The 15,786-nt window shown below is 43.2% G+C and overlaps 1 protein-coding gene across 3 annotated transcripts; it reads right to left on the bottom strand.

Annotated features, from left to right (window-relative positions):
• Positions 1-206: 206 nt before the first annotated feature.
• AMIGO2 (adhesion molecule with Ig like domain 2) lies at positions 207-9,935 on the bottom strand. 3 transcript variants are annotated; one of them, XM_083859448.1, is made up of 3 exons: positions 9,814-9,935; positions 7,097-7,220; positions 207-3,936 (listed from the first exon to the last, which is right to left on the bottom strand). In XM_083859448.1, the coding sequence occupies exon 3, from the start codon at positions 3,863-3,865 to the stop codon at positions 2,300-2,302; it is 1,566 nt and encodes a 521-aa protein (XP_083715574.1). In that variant the 5' UTR covers positions 3,866-3,936; positions 7,097-7,220; positions 9,814-9,935; the 3' UTR covers positions 207-2,299. The 3 variants fall into 3 exon arrangements, with proteins under 3 accessions (XP_083715574.1, XP_083715576.1, XP_083715575.1); XM_083859450.1 differs by lacking the exon at positions 7,097-7,220 and having other exon boundaries at positions 9,814-9,911; XM_083859449.1 differs by lacking the exon at positions 9,814-9,935 and having other exon boundaries at positions 7,097-7,903.
• Positions 9,936-15,786: the final 5,851 nt, after the last annotated feature.

Below are 15,786 nucleotides of genomic sequence, written 5' to 3'. Positions count from 1 at the left end.
AACATCTGCCCAGAGCTGTAACTGATCTGTACAACTGTCTGCAGAGTATTTGTCTCCCTGCTTCCCACTCTGCCCCACCACCATTTCAGCCCTTTGGTCACCCATCATCTCCTTGTACAACACAGAGGACATCCACCCACTCACCAACCATACATGTGAAACAAGTAGGAAATCATGCAGCTTAGTAAAATCTTCAAAACAAAAAACAAAAAACAAACGTCTGTGAGAAGGAGACAATGTCAAACCTTTGCCACAATGACAGATTACTCAACCTGATTTTAGCAGTCACTGTTTTTCCATCATACTTTATATGTAAAAACATAGATTTTGAGTTACTGCATATATACAGATGAAAGAGGGAAAGAGCTTTATGAAAGGACACTAACCTGCTTGACAGCAGAAGCTATTTTTAAATTTACACAGATAAATGTACAAATGAAAGACCCAAACTTCTGGTCATCTTCCTCTCCTCAATATTTATTATCCTCTACTTAGAAAAATAATTTCCATTTTCCATTTCCCTGAATATCTGAGTTAATATCTCCAGCTTTTTTATAATTCCACATACTTTGTACACAATACAGAGACACTGTTTCCTCAGCTAATCTGTTTGTCAGATAGCTTGTCTTCAAACAATTAGCATCAGGATTTCTCCGTAGCAAATCAATAGCTTTGGCTCAGCCAGATATAAGCTTTAGCATGTTGACATGCCTCTCAAAATAAATCACAAAAAATTGCAAATGGCTGTTACAGTAATCTTCTTGAAAATAAATTACAGTTATCATACCATGTAGCCCTTTGATTCTGATTTAGTTTATCCTTTACTCTTCAGTATATTCACCCAGAATAGAATGAGACAGACATGCTCCATTTACTTGTCTTTGGTAAGCTTAATTACTAGAGAAACTCCTTTAAAGTTGCTACTTATCAATGTGAGAAAGATTAGAAAAATCCAGCCAAACCCTAAGGTAAGCAAGCTTAATTAAAAAAAAAATAAAAAATAAAGGCACATATAACAGAAAAAGAAAAAGGGAATAGAACAGAATGCTTGTTATAATACATGCTTCCTGCAACCTATATTGCATAACTAGTCCAGGTCAGTTTTACCAGACTCATAAACTTTGTGATACATGCAAGAAAGAAAGAAAGCAGTACATACTAGATAAAGGCCAAGTCTAGGTAACATCTGTATTTTCTGAATTTAGAGTGTGGAAAGTCGTTTATATTTTCATGAGTTTGTCCAAATACTGCATTTCTTCTTTTAAGAAAAAACTTTAGGAAATAAATTTAGTAAGGCAGCAGACACCATGTGCCATTGAAAAAAAATAATTAAAATATTTCCCTGATTTCACAGTTATCTTTGAAGAGAAGCCACTCACCCCTAAGATGACGCAGGAGCCCTGGTGATGGTGGCAGATTTGTTTACCACATATGATGCCAAGCAGACAGTGAGCAGTGGAGGTTAAGACAACTGGCTATAATCAATCCAGTTATCACAGCTTAATTAGTTACTGCTGATTTGTGTAAGTCCTCATACCTGACAACTTTCATTTTCTGATTGAGGCAACTGCAAAGATATTATGTTAAGTTTTGACCTGTTTTCATTACATGAAACATTTATAAACAAATACAAGCACATTTCACAAGTAATCTCATGACTACATTTTAAATAAAATTATTACAATGTCCCTCATTTAATGTTTTCAAGCAATTATTTGCAAATACATTATCAGTTGAAGGCCACAAACATTTACCCAGTGTTGCTAGGTGTTCTGGTGGCAAATTTAATACTTTTGTGCCAAGCAGTCCAAGAAAAATAATGACTTTTTTCCTGCAGTGATTTTATGTAAAGATTTTATGAGCCTGTGAAAGGAATTACAGAAAGTCTGGACATTTTTCTCCCTAGCCATAAGTTGCTTCTGTGCACAAGTCAGAAGAGCTGAGTTATCAGCATGGCTGGGTGTTGCACAGGGGTCAGACTCTGCTTCTGCATAGTCAGCTGTATGCACTGAAAGCGTCTCTAAACATACAGGAGAAATTGCTGTGTATGGACCAGAAAGTAAAACCAAGGCTAAGCTTGCATTAAAAAACATTCACAACAATGACAAGCTGTTTGTTTTTCCCAAACAAGGTATTGCTGTTGCACGGCTGTAAAGAGAGGAGACGCAGTTCAAGGACTGACAAAACATACCTTTTTTTAAAACATTTTATCTGTTTTTATTTGTTTGTCCTGATGGTTTGCTACAGGCAAAGGAGGTATTCAGAAATAGATCTGCACGATACAAACACAGGCAGCAAACTAAGCTGGCGGCATGAAAGGTGTATCTGAGAACACAGAGTTGACAGAGTCAGAGTCGGATTTTGTTCGAGTAGTTTTTAAGATACTCTCTGTAATGACACTGTCATTAGGAAACAGTTTTACTTTCCCATTCTGACTCTGTTTTGGTTCGTGCACGGGTTCCAGGAACACCACCCGTTTACCAGTGCTAGCCTTCTTCTCGTCGGCTGGCAGCTCTTGCGGCAGTGTGGAATTCAGTATGGATGGGTGGGCACTGCTCTGGTTCAGCTTCCTCTTCTTCTTTTTTGCCTTACATTGACATGGGCAGGGGGTCAGATAGAGATACAGCAGCACTAAAATAATACTGGCCACACAGGCAGCAAGAGTGGTAAAAGCTGTATTAAATGCCTCATGAGCATGGGACCTGTTCACTGTGAAATTGCTAACATTTATTCTGACCTCTATGGTTTCATTTAATAGTCTTTTCTTATTTATTGCAATGCAGGAATACAGCCCTGAATTCTCTAGCTGGGCATCTGTTATCTCCAGGCTGCCATTAGGAAACACTCTGAAGTTATCGGTCTCTCTGTCTGGCTCCAGCAATCTATTGTCTGGACTAACCCAAACAAACTGTGTGCCTGTCCCGCTGATTCTGCTGTCACAGTGTACAATCAGCCTGTCACCAACCTGGGCATCATGAATAAACCCAAAAGCTTGGAAAGAGCTGTTGACAGTACTTTCAGAGCAATTCATAACGTTGTCCTGCAGTAAAGGCAGTTTATTATGACCTCTTGGGTCTGACTGCAACAAACAGCTGTACTCATTTTTGAAGTCCACTACGGAGCTGAAATGCCTTTGATACCAGAAGATTAGCATGGAGTACAGGACACAGTCACAATAGAATGGGTTGCCATGAAGATAAATTCCACTAAGTTGTTTGGCTGGCACTGAACTCAGGCGCTGAATAGGCATCGTCTGGATATGATTAAAGGAGATGTCCAGCAACACAAGGTCTGTCAATTTATGTTTTCCAACATATAAGTCCAGTGGGAAATGAGAGACCAAGTTGTAGCTTAGGTACAGTTTCTGTAATTTATACAATCCTCCAAAGGCTAGAGACTCAATCTGTGTTATTTGATTGTTGTACAGCAGGAGAACCTCCAGTGCCTTTAGTTCCTGAAACACAGGGCTGCCCAGTGTTTTCAGGCTGTTGGATGACAAGTCCAGATACTTCAGATTCGGAATTGTGGAAAAGCTTCCAGTGCTAATGCTGCTAATGCTATTATGATTGATTATTAAAGTGTTCAGTTTCTCAGACAGCACTGGGACCCATTCAGGCTCCAAAATCCCAATTCTGTTATAACTCAGATCCAGCCTTTTCATACATTTATAAAGATTTCCTGGCACTCGAGTGAGGTTCTTATTTGTGCAGCTTACGATATCACTGGCACAGATGCAGGCTGCTGGACACATCCCCGGCGCACTGCCACACACACTCACGGTGAAGAGCAAGAGGCATGCGAGTCCTTTGCAGCTCACTTTAAAAACTCCAAATCGAGTAGGAAGTGTCCACCAGATTAAAGGCATTGTCACTGTCTTTTAGCTGTCTCCCAGTGCTCCTTGCCAGATTACTTGTGCAGTTAGCTTTGCACTCGTTGCTGTTGAAAGAAGGATACAGAGGTACAGCACGTTAACATTTACTATTCATACTCTGCATGATTTCCTATCCTTTTTGAAAAATACAGGGAATTAAGTAATCCTTAGGGTTTCATATGATTAACGGTAAAATCTAGTTCTAAGGTGATGTAAACTTAACATTGGTTTCATGTAAACATGAAATTCTGCATCCATGTGTCAATATATACACTGTAGATACAGTATTTTTTGTCTTCAAAAAGAATGCAACTATTCTTCAGTCTTGGACAAAACAGTGCAATTTCTGACAGTTCATTTAAAAAAATTGCAAATGTTCCTCTGTGGAGCATGACTTGGCAATGGCATCCCCTACCTGTTTCCAAACCAACAGATAGAATTCCCAGTAGGAGAAAAAAAAAGCCTCAACCTCAAAGTGGTTTTTTTTTCTTGTCTAGTGGAAAGCAGTTACAACATGCTTTTCTTTACAATCAGAAAATGTCACACGTTTTCAAGCAAAGAATTTTCTCAGCCTTTCTAGCTTTAAATGTCATATGAATTTCTTTTTTTTTTTTTTAAATTCAATAACTTACAGTTCAGGTAGCAACAGTCTATTTTGAAAGTTATTAAAATTGTTCGATAACAACATTTTGTATTCTGCTTCTTCTACCTTTGCCAATATAAGTAATGAGGAAGAAATCTGTACCTAGTGCTTACCTCAGGCACAAGTTTTGGGAACATTCAGTAAGAATGAGTCAGCTGTTTCTCAAAATTTAGTAAAGGGAAAAAAACTGCTCACATGTAGATAGGAAAAACCCCAACCATACTCTTTTCTGAGAATATTTTAGAATCAGTATTGTTTGAAAGAGGGATGCAAGATTTGGCACAGTAGTGATTCTGTGCTAAGAGAGATGCTTTTTACCATCTTCTGAGAAAATATACACATACATAGCAGAGGAATAAACATTTCTGTTCATTCTTGCTCTCTCTGGTACCTGCTTAGTTTGTCAGTAAATTCACAGGTGAGTTCACCTGCATTGATTACCATCACCCCTTCAGAGTTCAGATGAGGTATCCAGCCCCCACATTATTATCTAAACTCATTTCTCCCATCTCACCCACCAGCTGGAGCAGCATCTGAGCAGGACAAACCCTGCTCTGCACCGCTGATAGTGGCTATGGCCAGGAGCCTGTGGACAGTGTGATGAGGAGAAAGAAGCAGCCTCAGAAAGAAACAATAAAAGAAGAAATTGTGTTCTCTAATGATGCAAGATGGATGAAGAAAAGATGAACCTCGAGGGCAAAAAACTGAAAATCAAGACCTAAATGGTGGAGGGCAGCAGGGCAGAGGGATAGTGAAATTAGGGGAGAGAGAGAAGGGTGAGAGACACATAGGGAAAGACCAGGGGAGGTGCATGTTAATGGAGCATCATCACTGTTACTAAAGAAACTGAGGAGGAGGTAGTCTGAGGATGCAGAAGTCAGTCAAGGCATATGAGACTGGAAATGCAGATGAGGAGGGTGTGAAGGGAAAGAGGACTAAGCAGACGACAAACAAGATTTTCAGGAGGTAAACCTTAGAGTACACCTCTCCAGAGAATTCATCTGCTACTTAAGAACCTAAAATTACTGATGCAATTAATTAATATATTCCAAAAGCAAAAATTTTCACTCCTCCTCAGTTCTTTATTTTCCTCTTCTGTAACCCTCTGTCAATCTAGCAGGCTGCTGTCTTCTGCTGACAAATCTACTCTTAAGTCAAGTGGTAGAAGATGTGCTAGGAAACTAAAGAGCTGAACCTTCTAATGGCTCATTAAAAGAAGAAATATGAAGGCAGGATGGGAGAATGGGACATTTCACCTTTCACAGAACTTATATATACATTGGCTCTGTTTGCATTAAAAAACCCCCAAAAACAGAATTTCAAGACTGCAAAGTCAAATGCTCAAAAGTAGTATCAGAACTACATTTTTCTTTCCATTTTAGATTTTATATACAGTCTTTGGTTACATGATTGCTCAATTTTTCCCCAAAAAACTTTCCTGACACTGTGCACAGGTTCTGAGGAAGGACAGGGAAAAGAATGGGTGTTTACATAAGAGCTTGATAAATCCTTATCCCTGAGAACTGCAGCTGTTCTAGCCTTTGCCAAAGAACTCCTGTGAAATCGGGCAAACTACATGAACTGGCGACCATTACAAAATAATAAACATATTACAGTCACCAGCTTGGCAGTAATAAAATAAGGAACTCTGCATGTTAAATTTGGGAAAGACTGATCTGAGGAAGTGCTGAGATGAGAGTCAAAATGCTGTGACTCTGTCTGGCACTTCTGATTGTACAGGGATCCTTTGCTTATACAAGGGATATACTAACATAGATACAAGTTCTTCTAGAGGGTGGAAACCTATGAAGCATTAGAAAAACTGCCATCAAAAGTAATTCTGTACCACAGTGTGAATTTGTATGGCATACAGACATAAGGCACAATGAAAACACACTGACAGATGAAAAAGGTATTTAGGAATTGCTCATTTAGTTCATCTACTGTATGAAGCAAGGCATCTGAAAACTACATTACCAAAAAACCATGCACCTGAAGACTGGATTAGAAAGCATCCACAAAACAGGAGATGAACAGCTGCTGCTAAGGTTGCCTTTCCCACTAACATGTGAATGCCTGATTCTGCCAGCTATGCAGCCTAATTTTTAATGTAAGTGGCCTGCGACAAGTGAATAGCACCTAAAAAACTCATCTCCCATGCTGAATATAACTCTGATCCTGGAGATACTCCAAATGGGACATAGTAGTTCAATGCTCAGGTTTGTAAGGGTTACCAAATTTAATATACACTACAATACCTTGCATGATTCTGTCCATGCCTAAAATTATCTCATCAGAAACTCCAAGCTGGTCTGCAACCAAATCACATGGGCAGACATCAGTCACTGGTGTATATCAGCATAATACCTTCTAGTTCTAAGGAGCAAAAACAGTTCACAAGGGCTGAAAACTCGATTGTCCGTTTTCAAAGCTCACTAGGGTTGCAAAATGAAAACTGTTTCAGATAACTTGCCTTCCCTGGCAGGGCAAATCCAAATTATAGAGATCTTAAACATACCACAGGACACCCAAGAGTATTTAGAGAGTACTCTGATGAGCAGAAGCCTCTTTTCCATGCCCACCTCACAGTGTAGTGCCTACATTCCCAACAAGTTCTTAGCTTTTTTGGAGAGTAGGACTGTTGAGCTGCAACTTGCTCTTCAACCTGTGTTCCCCATATCTTCTGCACAAATTACCCAGGATGTTCTGCAAAGCCAAGCACATTCAACATAAATATTTATAGGGTATGTGATCATTTGAACTTACTCCAAATATCTGCATAAACATTTCTGGGTTGTAATGTGTTAAGTGGCAAGAAGAACAAAGCCTACAATTAGCCATAGATTAAAAAACCTGGAATTTTGTTTCATCCCAGTAACACTGCTTCAGGTCTTAGAGAAGTCTTATTTCCCAAATTTCAATCTCGGATATTTTCTTAAGAGGCATAGCTATTGAATACTATCAGCTAACATGTGCCAACAGACTCTGGCCAAGTACTTCGCCGTTATTTCTGAATGAGCTGGGTAGATACCTTTTCTGATTTATAGTAAAGTGAAGGGCATGGTTGGGAGCTTTGTTTTTGAATAGTGTTCAAAGAAATAATTTCTTTGTGATGTTAAAGTGCAATATTTTAAGTTCAGTGCCAAAACCACATTACTCCCTGAGATGATTCATCTGAACAGTAATGGTGCACATACTTCTTAACTATTCAAGAAGAAAGGCGGGACATATCCGAGGGATATGCCAGCATAGGGAAAATCCTCTGCCGTCAGAAATTGACCACAGCAAAATTGACTACAAGCAATAACAATCTAGAGAAGCTAAGGATTTAGTTCTTGGTTTTGAACTTTTCAATATGTATGTTTGTTGTTGTTTTTTGTTTATTTCTGAGGGGGTTGTTTGCACACAATCCTGCTGCTTGCTGTACTATTGCAGGAATAATGTTGAGCCCCTAGAGAGATCAAGCACCCGAAAACATTAAAGACCTCCGTTCATCCTCCAGAAGGTTCAGACCATTTCTACATCCCCCTACCCCTTCCCTTGCACCATATCTCCTGTGACTGTCTTGAGTCTCACCCATCTCACCAGCCCACAAGACAATAATACATCTCTGCACCTCTCATTGACTTCCAGTGTCCCCACAGGTGCTCTCCCCCTATACCAGTCCACATATCAGATGAATTAAGGCTGTGCTAGTCAATTATAACAATACATGAAATACAAAAATAATGGCTCAGGTGTTTGTTTTCTCACAGCCCTAATTTTTGTTTTTCTAGCATGACATTTGACAAAGGTTCCTCATGAACTCAGAAGCAAAAGTGATTTTTAGAATGAGGTTTTATTAAATTATAACAACAATATTATACAAGTATAATTATTCATGCTGCTAGTCCCACCTTTATGAATCCTGTTCAAGTACATGATGCAGCCATTAATTACATATAGACTAATGGCAACCTATGCAATCAGTATTTTAAAAAGTTTCATTTTTAAAGGTTTGCATAAACTCGCATTCCCTGTGTGTATGATACTGTCAGAGGAAATATTCACACAGCAGCCACGTTCCCTCAGTCTCCAGGCTCTACTCAGCCTTTATCACTCCTGAGTGGAAAAGGCACTCTGCATCAAATCTTCCTGACAGCTGTGCTCAGCATCTCTGAGTCACCAGATACAGATTACCCAAACATCGTAATCCACGAGATTTAGTGACATGATGGATTGAACAGCAAAAACTGTTGGTGAGCTACATCTGGGAGATGTCTCGATCCACTGGACTAAATCCCTGAACTGGGATAAACTGTGCTTGGTGCAGGACCTAACAGTGATGAAAAAATGGCTTTACATCATATTTGCAGCAAGCTGATCCTAAGATCAGCAAGGCAAATGGAGTGTTCTCTCCGGCCAGCATCTGGCCAGACCTCAACTGTGCTGAATTAGAGATTAATTTGTCCTAGTAACCTTAGCCAGATAAAACTATCATCTCCCACTAATCCCTCGCTGAAGATTGAATTTCCTTGAAGAGAGATTTTTTTCTTCCAACACGGTAACTCACTTGTCTTAAAGAAAACCGAGACACAGAAGAGCAAGTGTGTGACGTGCAATAGAGCCTGTTGGACTAATGAACAGTCTCTACAGCAGCACCAGCTACGTGAAGTCAACATCTCTGCAGCTCTCATCCCTCTCAGAGAGTACAAGGGAAACATGCATCAGTGAAACAACAAATTCATCCCTTTTGCCATGCTACTTTGTAAATCAAGCTGCAACCAAGATTCAACCTTGCAAATTACTCCAGTTGCTAAGGAGATCAGCAAATAATTAAGAAAAAATGCAATGATAAGTGGCAGTGCCTATTCCAGCATCAGTAACAGTCTCCAGGCAATATCAGATCTTACGAAAGTTTAGTTGCCCAGCGAAGGATCCTCACCGCCTCCAAAAATTTATCCGAGGGCTAAACTTCACAGAACCCCCCCTTACAAAGGATTTGGAGGGGGTGTCCTGCCAGTCTCACGGGGGGACTGCCGGCTGCAGCCCCAGATTCCCGCCGGGAGTCGGCGGAGGGCAAAGTTTCGGGGAGCCCGGTGACCGAGCAGGCCGGACCGGCCCCGGCCCGGGGCCCCACAGGCCTCCCGAGGGTCCCCCCCGGCTCCCCGGGCAGGCTCGGCCCCGCCGCCCTTCCGTGCCGGAGGAGGGACCGGCTCCCCCCGCCCGCTGCGCTCGCCCCCGGCAGCCCTTCCCAGCCCCGACTGCCGCCCTCCGCACCCTGCCCCGCCACCCCCGGCCACCTGCCGGGCGGCGTTACCTGGAGCTCCCGATGGCCGCCTCATGTCCGGGGAGCGCGGTGCCGCCGCCGCCAGCCCGTGTCCCGCATGCCGCGCTCCGCGGCTCGGGGGAAGCTGCGGGACGCCGGGAGAGCTCCGCTGCGCTCCCCCGCGGGCACAGGCAGCGCTGGCCCCTGCCCCCGGAACGGAGCTGGGGCTTGGGGCTCGGGGCTCGGGGCTCGGCACCGGCCGCGGGCGGGCGGGGAAGGCAGGAGACTCCCTGTCACGGGGGCGACGCGGTGGGTTTTATGCCCTCCCGCCTACGCCCTCCCAGAGCTCCCGCCGCGCCGTGCCCGACCCGACCCCGCGCCGCCCTCCCGACGCCCTCCGGGGAGCTCCCCCGGCGGCGGGACCGAGCCGTCGGTGCCCGGGGGAGGAGCTCCCGCTGCCCCCGCCCCGCCCCGCGCCCCGGGGGCCGCCCCGCCCCGGCCCGGCCCGGCCCGGCCCCGCTCCGCGCCCGCCGCAGCCCCCGCCGGCAGCCCGGAGGGGAGGGCAGGGCAGGGCAGGGCAGGGGAGGGGAGGGGAGGGGAGGGGAGGGGAGGGGAGGGGAGGGGAGGGAGGCTCCGCCGGCGGGCCGGGCTCTGCCCCTGCCTGGGCTCTGCCCCTGCTGCACCCCGGGCCGGCCCGGGGACACAGAGCTCGGGGATAAAGAGATTCCCCTTCCCGGGGGCTGCAGGCGGAGACACAGCTCCTCGTTAAAGATGCATCAGAACTCCCCGTGTGCGGAGATGGAGCCGCGGGTGTTCCTAAGGCGCGGATAAATGCAAAAGGCTTTGTGTTACCTCTAGAAATCGTCCGCCGGTTAATTAAATGGTGAAACCCCACGGAAGCTCCGTAGTAAACCAGGCTTCGATCAAAGCAGAGGAGTCTTATCTAACGATAAAAGGCGTTATCTAAAATTAATTGCCATTTACAGGTATTCTCCTGACCATGGAATCTGTAGGAGAACTGCTGCAACTCAGACTGAGAAGTGTGACCAGATCGAGAAGAGGCAAAGCTGCCGCTGAAAGCCAAAGAACACATTTACTTCTGTCCAACACCGATTTTAACCCCGCCCGGGCAAGTTTCTCACGACATTTCCATCATGATTTAGAGTACCGTACATTTAGAGATTGAAATTGACCACGGGCTGCTTTAGCAAATAACAGACAGTGTGGATTTATTGTCATCCAGACATACAGTCTATAGAACAGGTGTCAGCAATGGGCTTGCATTTTAGAACTGCTGCAAATCACCCTTTTCTTTTAAGGGCACGTAGCAAAGTGGTTTTTAATATGAGGGTTCGTGGCTACATATAAAGCTAAAAGGCTCCTTGTCATAGAATTCACCCTATAGGAAAAACTAAAATTCTTCAGTACATTACAAGGTATATGTTAAAGATCTGATTCAATATGGATCAAAGCCTGGTGAGATAAAAGTTATACTGCTATCGATTTAAAAGACTTTTTGAGCACCACCTTATAATAAAAATAAAAGCTTTTTATTTGTCATTCTTATTTTGTGCTCAATGTCTATGCAGTTAGGCTATACAGCACTGAAGTAATTTTAATCCTGAGGTTATCGATTGAACACTGATTTGTTTGAGACTCTCCACTGGAATATTCATTTAAAGAAGCTTGTCTCTATTTAGACTAAACCATTCAACTTTCCTGACGCCCTTGATACTACAAAATACTGGGTGATATTTAAGTTAATCACTTTACAGTCTGAGGAAGAGGGTAATCACTTTTGTAGTCTTCCTTCCTCTGCTTTCAAAACTGAAAATGTTGAGCCTGAATTCTTCCTAAAGACTTATGGAAGACTTATTCTGTGTTAGCATATGGAGTAGCTGTCCATTTGTGAGTTTTGTGCACGCTTTGATTGAAGTAAACTGGTTTTAAAATACTAAGGATTTTTTTTTTTTTTTTTAGCTTTTTCAAATCTCAGTAAGTGTGGAGGACTAGTAAGTGCAAAGTGACAGTACTGCTTGTAGCTAAGATATTAGCTACCATGAGATTCCAGCCATGAGATCTGGACATAGGAATAATTGCTCAGGGAGGGCAGGATCCAGATCAAAGTGAAGTCCAATACTTAATGCAATTATAATTTTGATTTCCAATTTTATTTTCCTCGTTAATGCTGACTGGGATCTGCTTTTTATATTGGAGATCTCAGGGCCTAGATGCTCAGAGAATTGATGGGAGCTGTGATCATCCTCTTGTGAGCTGCTCACCTTAGAGAGAGAGGCCATCAGCCAAATAGGCAGCCTTTGCAGAGAAATCATGATCAAGGGATGTATCGAACGGTCTGAAAGGAGTTCAGAACCACAGGATTCTTGTAAGTCTGGAAACAGCTGGTTGTAAGCCCAGCAATTCTTAGTTCCCACTGAATGCTGACAAATTTGAACATGGCATGATGCAATCTAACTCTTTATGCTATTATCCAACATAAAGGTGCTTTTGTCACTTGTTTTGTCACCTGTTACATACTAAATTAGAAGGAAGATTTAAAATCTAATTTGGATGGATAATTGGTATTTATCTTTCCTCTACCAAATAGCACTGATGTGAAAACAGTACTTCTCCAAAATCTTTATTGATCATACACGGGCACAAGCTGTGTGAAGCTGACAGTACATTAATTAGGATGTGAAACCTCTCTTTTGATAATCTGTACAAATGTAAGGTTTCTGGCATCACCAGTAGAGATTCTTATTGCTGATAGCTGTCTGCTCCTTCCGAAACCATCAGGATCTTGCCTGTGTTTCCCTACCCCTGCACTTTCACAATTAAAGTGGAAGCTTTTCAGTGCTTGTTTTCACATCCTGTACAGTGCCAGACAGGTTGATGGGATTTGAAAGGTCTTTTAATAACAATATTTACCATGTGATCTCAAAAGCCCCCACAAATACAGAAATGCCTCTAGTATCTTCAGTATTAAGTTTCTTTATTAAAACTGCAAATTTATTACAGTTATATAATGAAATTGATCCTTGAAAGACTTTTCCAAAAGCCATTTGGCTGCAGGGAATTTACAATACCTTCATGAAAAAGCAATGTAACTACTGGGCTAGAGATTAACTAGAAGGAGGGGATATGGAAAGAAAGGAATATCCTCCTCCTCTCCTCTTACACTCTGCATCTGACAAGGGCATAATTTTCTGCCATAGTGCTCATGCAGGAATAAAGATTCCCAGACTGCAGTTTAAGTCCTGGTTACATACATAATAGCCATTAGATATCACACAGTAATAAGGATCAGAGAGTCATATTCCTTTTTTCTGTGATTCCCCTCTCTCCATCCTGAATTAATGCTCTTTCAATGTAAGTCCAGTCTGGGAGTTAGGGTACTTCAGTGAGCTGGAAGAAGTGGCCTGCAGACCCTCTGCATGAACTCTGAGCCCCCAGAAGAAAGGGGGCAAGTTGCACAAGGACTTAAACACAGATTTGTGAGTATCTGAGGGGAGTCCTCTTTCCCCAGCTGGCAGAAATATTTTCTATAAAAGTCTATACCAGTTTGATAACAGATAGTGGGCCAAGCCCCTTAGGGGCAAACATGTGGGCCATGGATCCTGTCTGGACTTCACTGTGGGACACAAGCACACATGCTTTATCTTGTCAAGGCTCTAACACTTTTGGCATGCCTGGAAGCAGAACATGTCCTCTGCCCTTCTTATGCCACTTTGGGAATCCTGCAATGCCTCAGGGGATAGAGAGAACAAAAAGGTCTGGCAGGGATGGCTGCGACAGACAGGCTGAGATGGAGTTCATTTTCCCCACCTAAGCCCTCATAGTGCTGATCTTTGCTTTGGTGGCTAGAAAGGTGTTGATAACACACCAGTGCTTTGGCTACAAGCTGTGCAGTGCTGGCACAGCATCAGCCCCATCTCTCAGCATTTCCCTCCCCCATGAGTAGGCTGGGGGTGGGCAAGATCCTGGAGGGGACACAACTAGGCCAGCTGACTCAACTGAAGGGTTATTCCGTACCATATGGTGTCAGCTCAGATGTAAAAGCTAATAAAAGGAGGAGGGAGGGGGGACTTTAATTATTTACAGTGTTTGCTTTCCTGAACCATTGCTACATGTGCAGCCCTGCAACCCTGCTTCCTGGGCAGTGGCCTGACATTGCTTGCTGGTGGGAAGTAGAGAATAAAATTATTGTTTTTTCTCTTTGTTCATGGGCACGTAAACTTTCACTATTGTTTTACTAAATTGCCTATGAGTCATTTTCCATCTTATTTTCTCACCATGTTCAGTTGGGAAGGGGGAATGATAGATGATGTGTACCTGGCATCCAGCCAAGGGGAAGCCATCAAAAATGATGATGATAAGTTTGAGTTCCTATGGGTAAGGATCAAGGGGAAGGCTAACAAGGCAGACATCCTGGTGGGAGTCTGTCGTAGACCATGTAACCAGGATGAAGAGGTGAATGAACTATTCTTTAAGCAGCTGGCTGACACTTCTCAAGTATCAGCCCTTGTTCTTCTAGGAGACTTGAACCTGCCTGATGTGTGCTGGAAACTCAACACAGTGGAGAGGAGGCAATCTAGGAAATTCCTGGAGTGTTTGGAAGAAAAGTTCCTGACTTGGGTCACAACAACCCCCTGTAATGCTACATCCTGGAGCAGAGTCACTGGAAAGTTTCCCAGTGAAAAAGGACATGGAGGTGCTGGTGACAGTGGCTCAATATGAGCCGGTGTGTGCCCAGGTGGCCAAGAAGGCCAAGGGCATCCTGGTTTGCAACAGGTATAGTGTGTCCAGCAGGACCAGGGCAGTTGATTGCCTCTCTAAACTTGGTGTTGGTGAGGCCATACCTCAAATCTTGTATCCAGTTTTGAGCCCCTCCCTTCAAGAAAGACCTTGAGGTGCTGGAGTGAGTCCAGAGGAGGGCAATGAGGCTGGTGAAAGGTCTAGAGAGTAAGTTATATGAGGAGTGGCTGAGGGAACTGGAGTTATTTAGCCTGGTAAAAATGAGGCTCAGGGGAGACCTCATCACTCTCTATAAGCACCTCCCCCAGGTGGGGGCCCATCTCTTCTACCAGGCAGCTAGTGACAGGATGAGGGGACGTGGCCTCAAGCTGCAGCAGGGGAGGTTCAGGTTGGACATAAGGAATAATTTCTTCCCTGAAAGGGTGGTTAAACATTACCCAGGAACGTAGTGGAGTCACCAACCTTAGAAATGTTCAAGAAACAACTGGCAAGAGATGGCACTCAGTGTTACAGTTTAGTTTTCATGGTGGTGTTGGGTCAGAGGTTGAACTCAATGATTTTTGAGGTATTTTCCAATCTTAATCATTCCGTGATTCCTTTTGGCTCTGCTTTCCAGTCAGTTTGAAGCTTTACCCTGAGAAAGAACAACTCTTCTGTTCTACCGGGACACTACTGACCAGGCTGCTCAGTATCCAAGAGATCAGACTCTTTTCTTCTTTTTTTTTTCTCCTCCCTGCTGAAAAGCTCCTTGTTTAGTCTCACATGGAATGAATGCTATTTATTAGACAAAGGACAGAGAAAATGAGTCTTTAGACCAGTGTGGGGATGTGAGAAGACTGTCCGTACCTGGACAAGTGGTTCCTTTCTCTTCATACTTAGGCATTCAGAACTGACTTTTCTTCCTGTCACTCAGACATATGTTGTTGCCCCCTGTTTTCACTTTCATAGCTCTGCAGATCTAAAGCGGACGTTTGAAGACATCACCTGTCCACCAGTGCCATCTTTTCTCATTCTGTCCTCAGAATTGCCATCAGCTGGTAAGTACTGTTGAAAATGGAGTAAGAATGGCCAAGATTAAGTTGAGCTTCTCATTAGGAGTGTGTATATTTCAGAATAAAATCTTTATACTACTTTTATTTGTTGATATAGCCCTGCCTTCTGGCCCTTTCGATGTTCAAATGCCTCTTTAGTACTTAAAATATCAGTTCCTCAGTTTGGCAGATTTGCTGTTACTTGCAGTCCTCTGTGATGTTTTTGTTTTCTCAA

The sequence above is a fragment of the Zosterops lateralis genome, assembly GCF_965231275.1.
Source record: "Zosterops lateralis genome assembly, chromosome: 4".
NCBI classification, from domain to species: domain Eukaryota; kingdom Metazoa; phylum Chordata; class Aves; order Passeriformes; family Zosteropidae; genus Zosterops; species Zosterops lateralis.
Note: the sequence above shows the minus strand (reverse complement) of the source record. Positions and strands in the feature narration are given on the sequence as shown.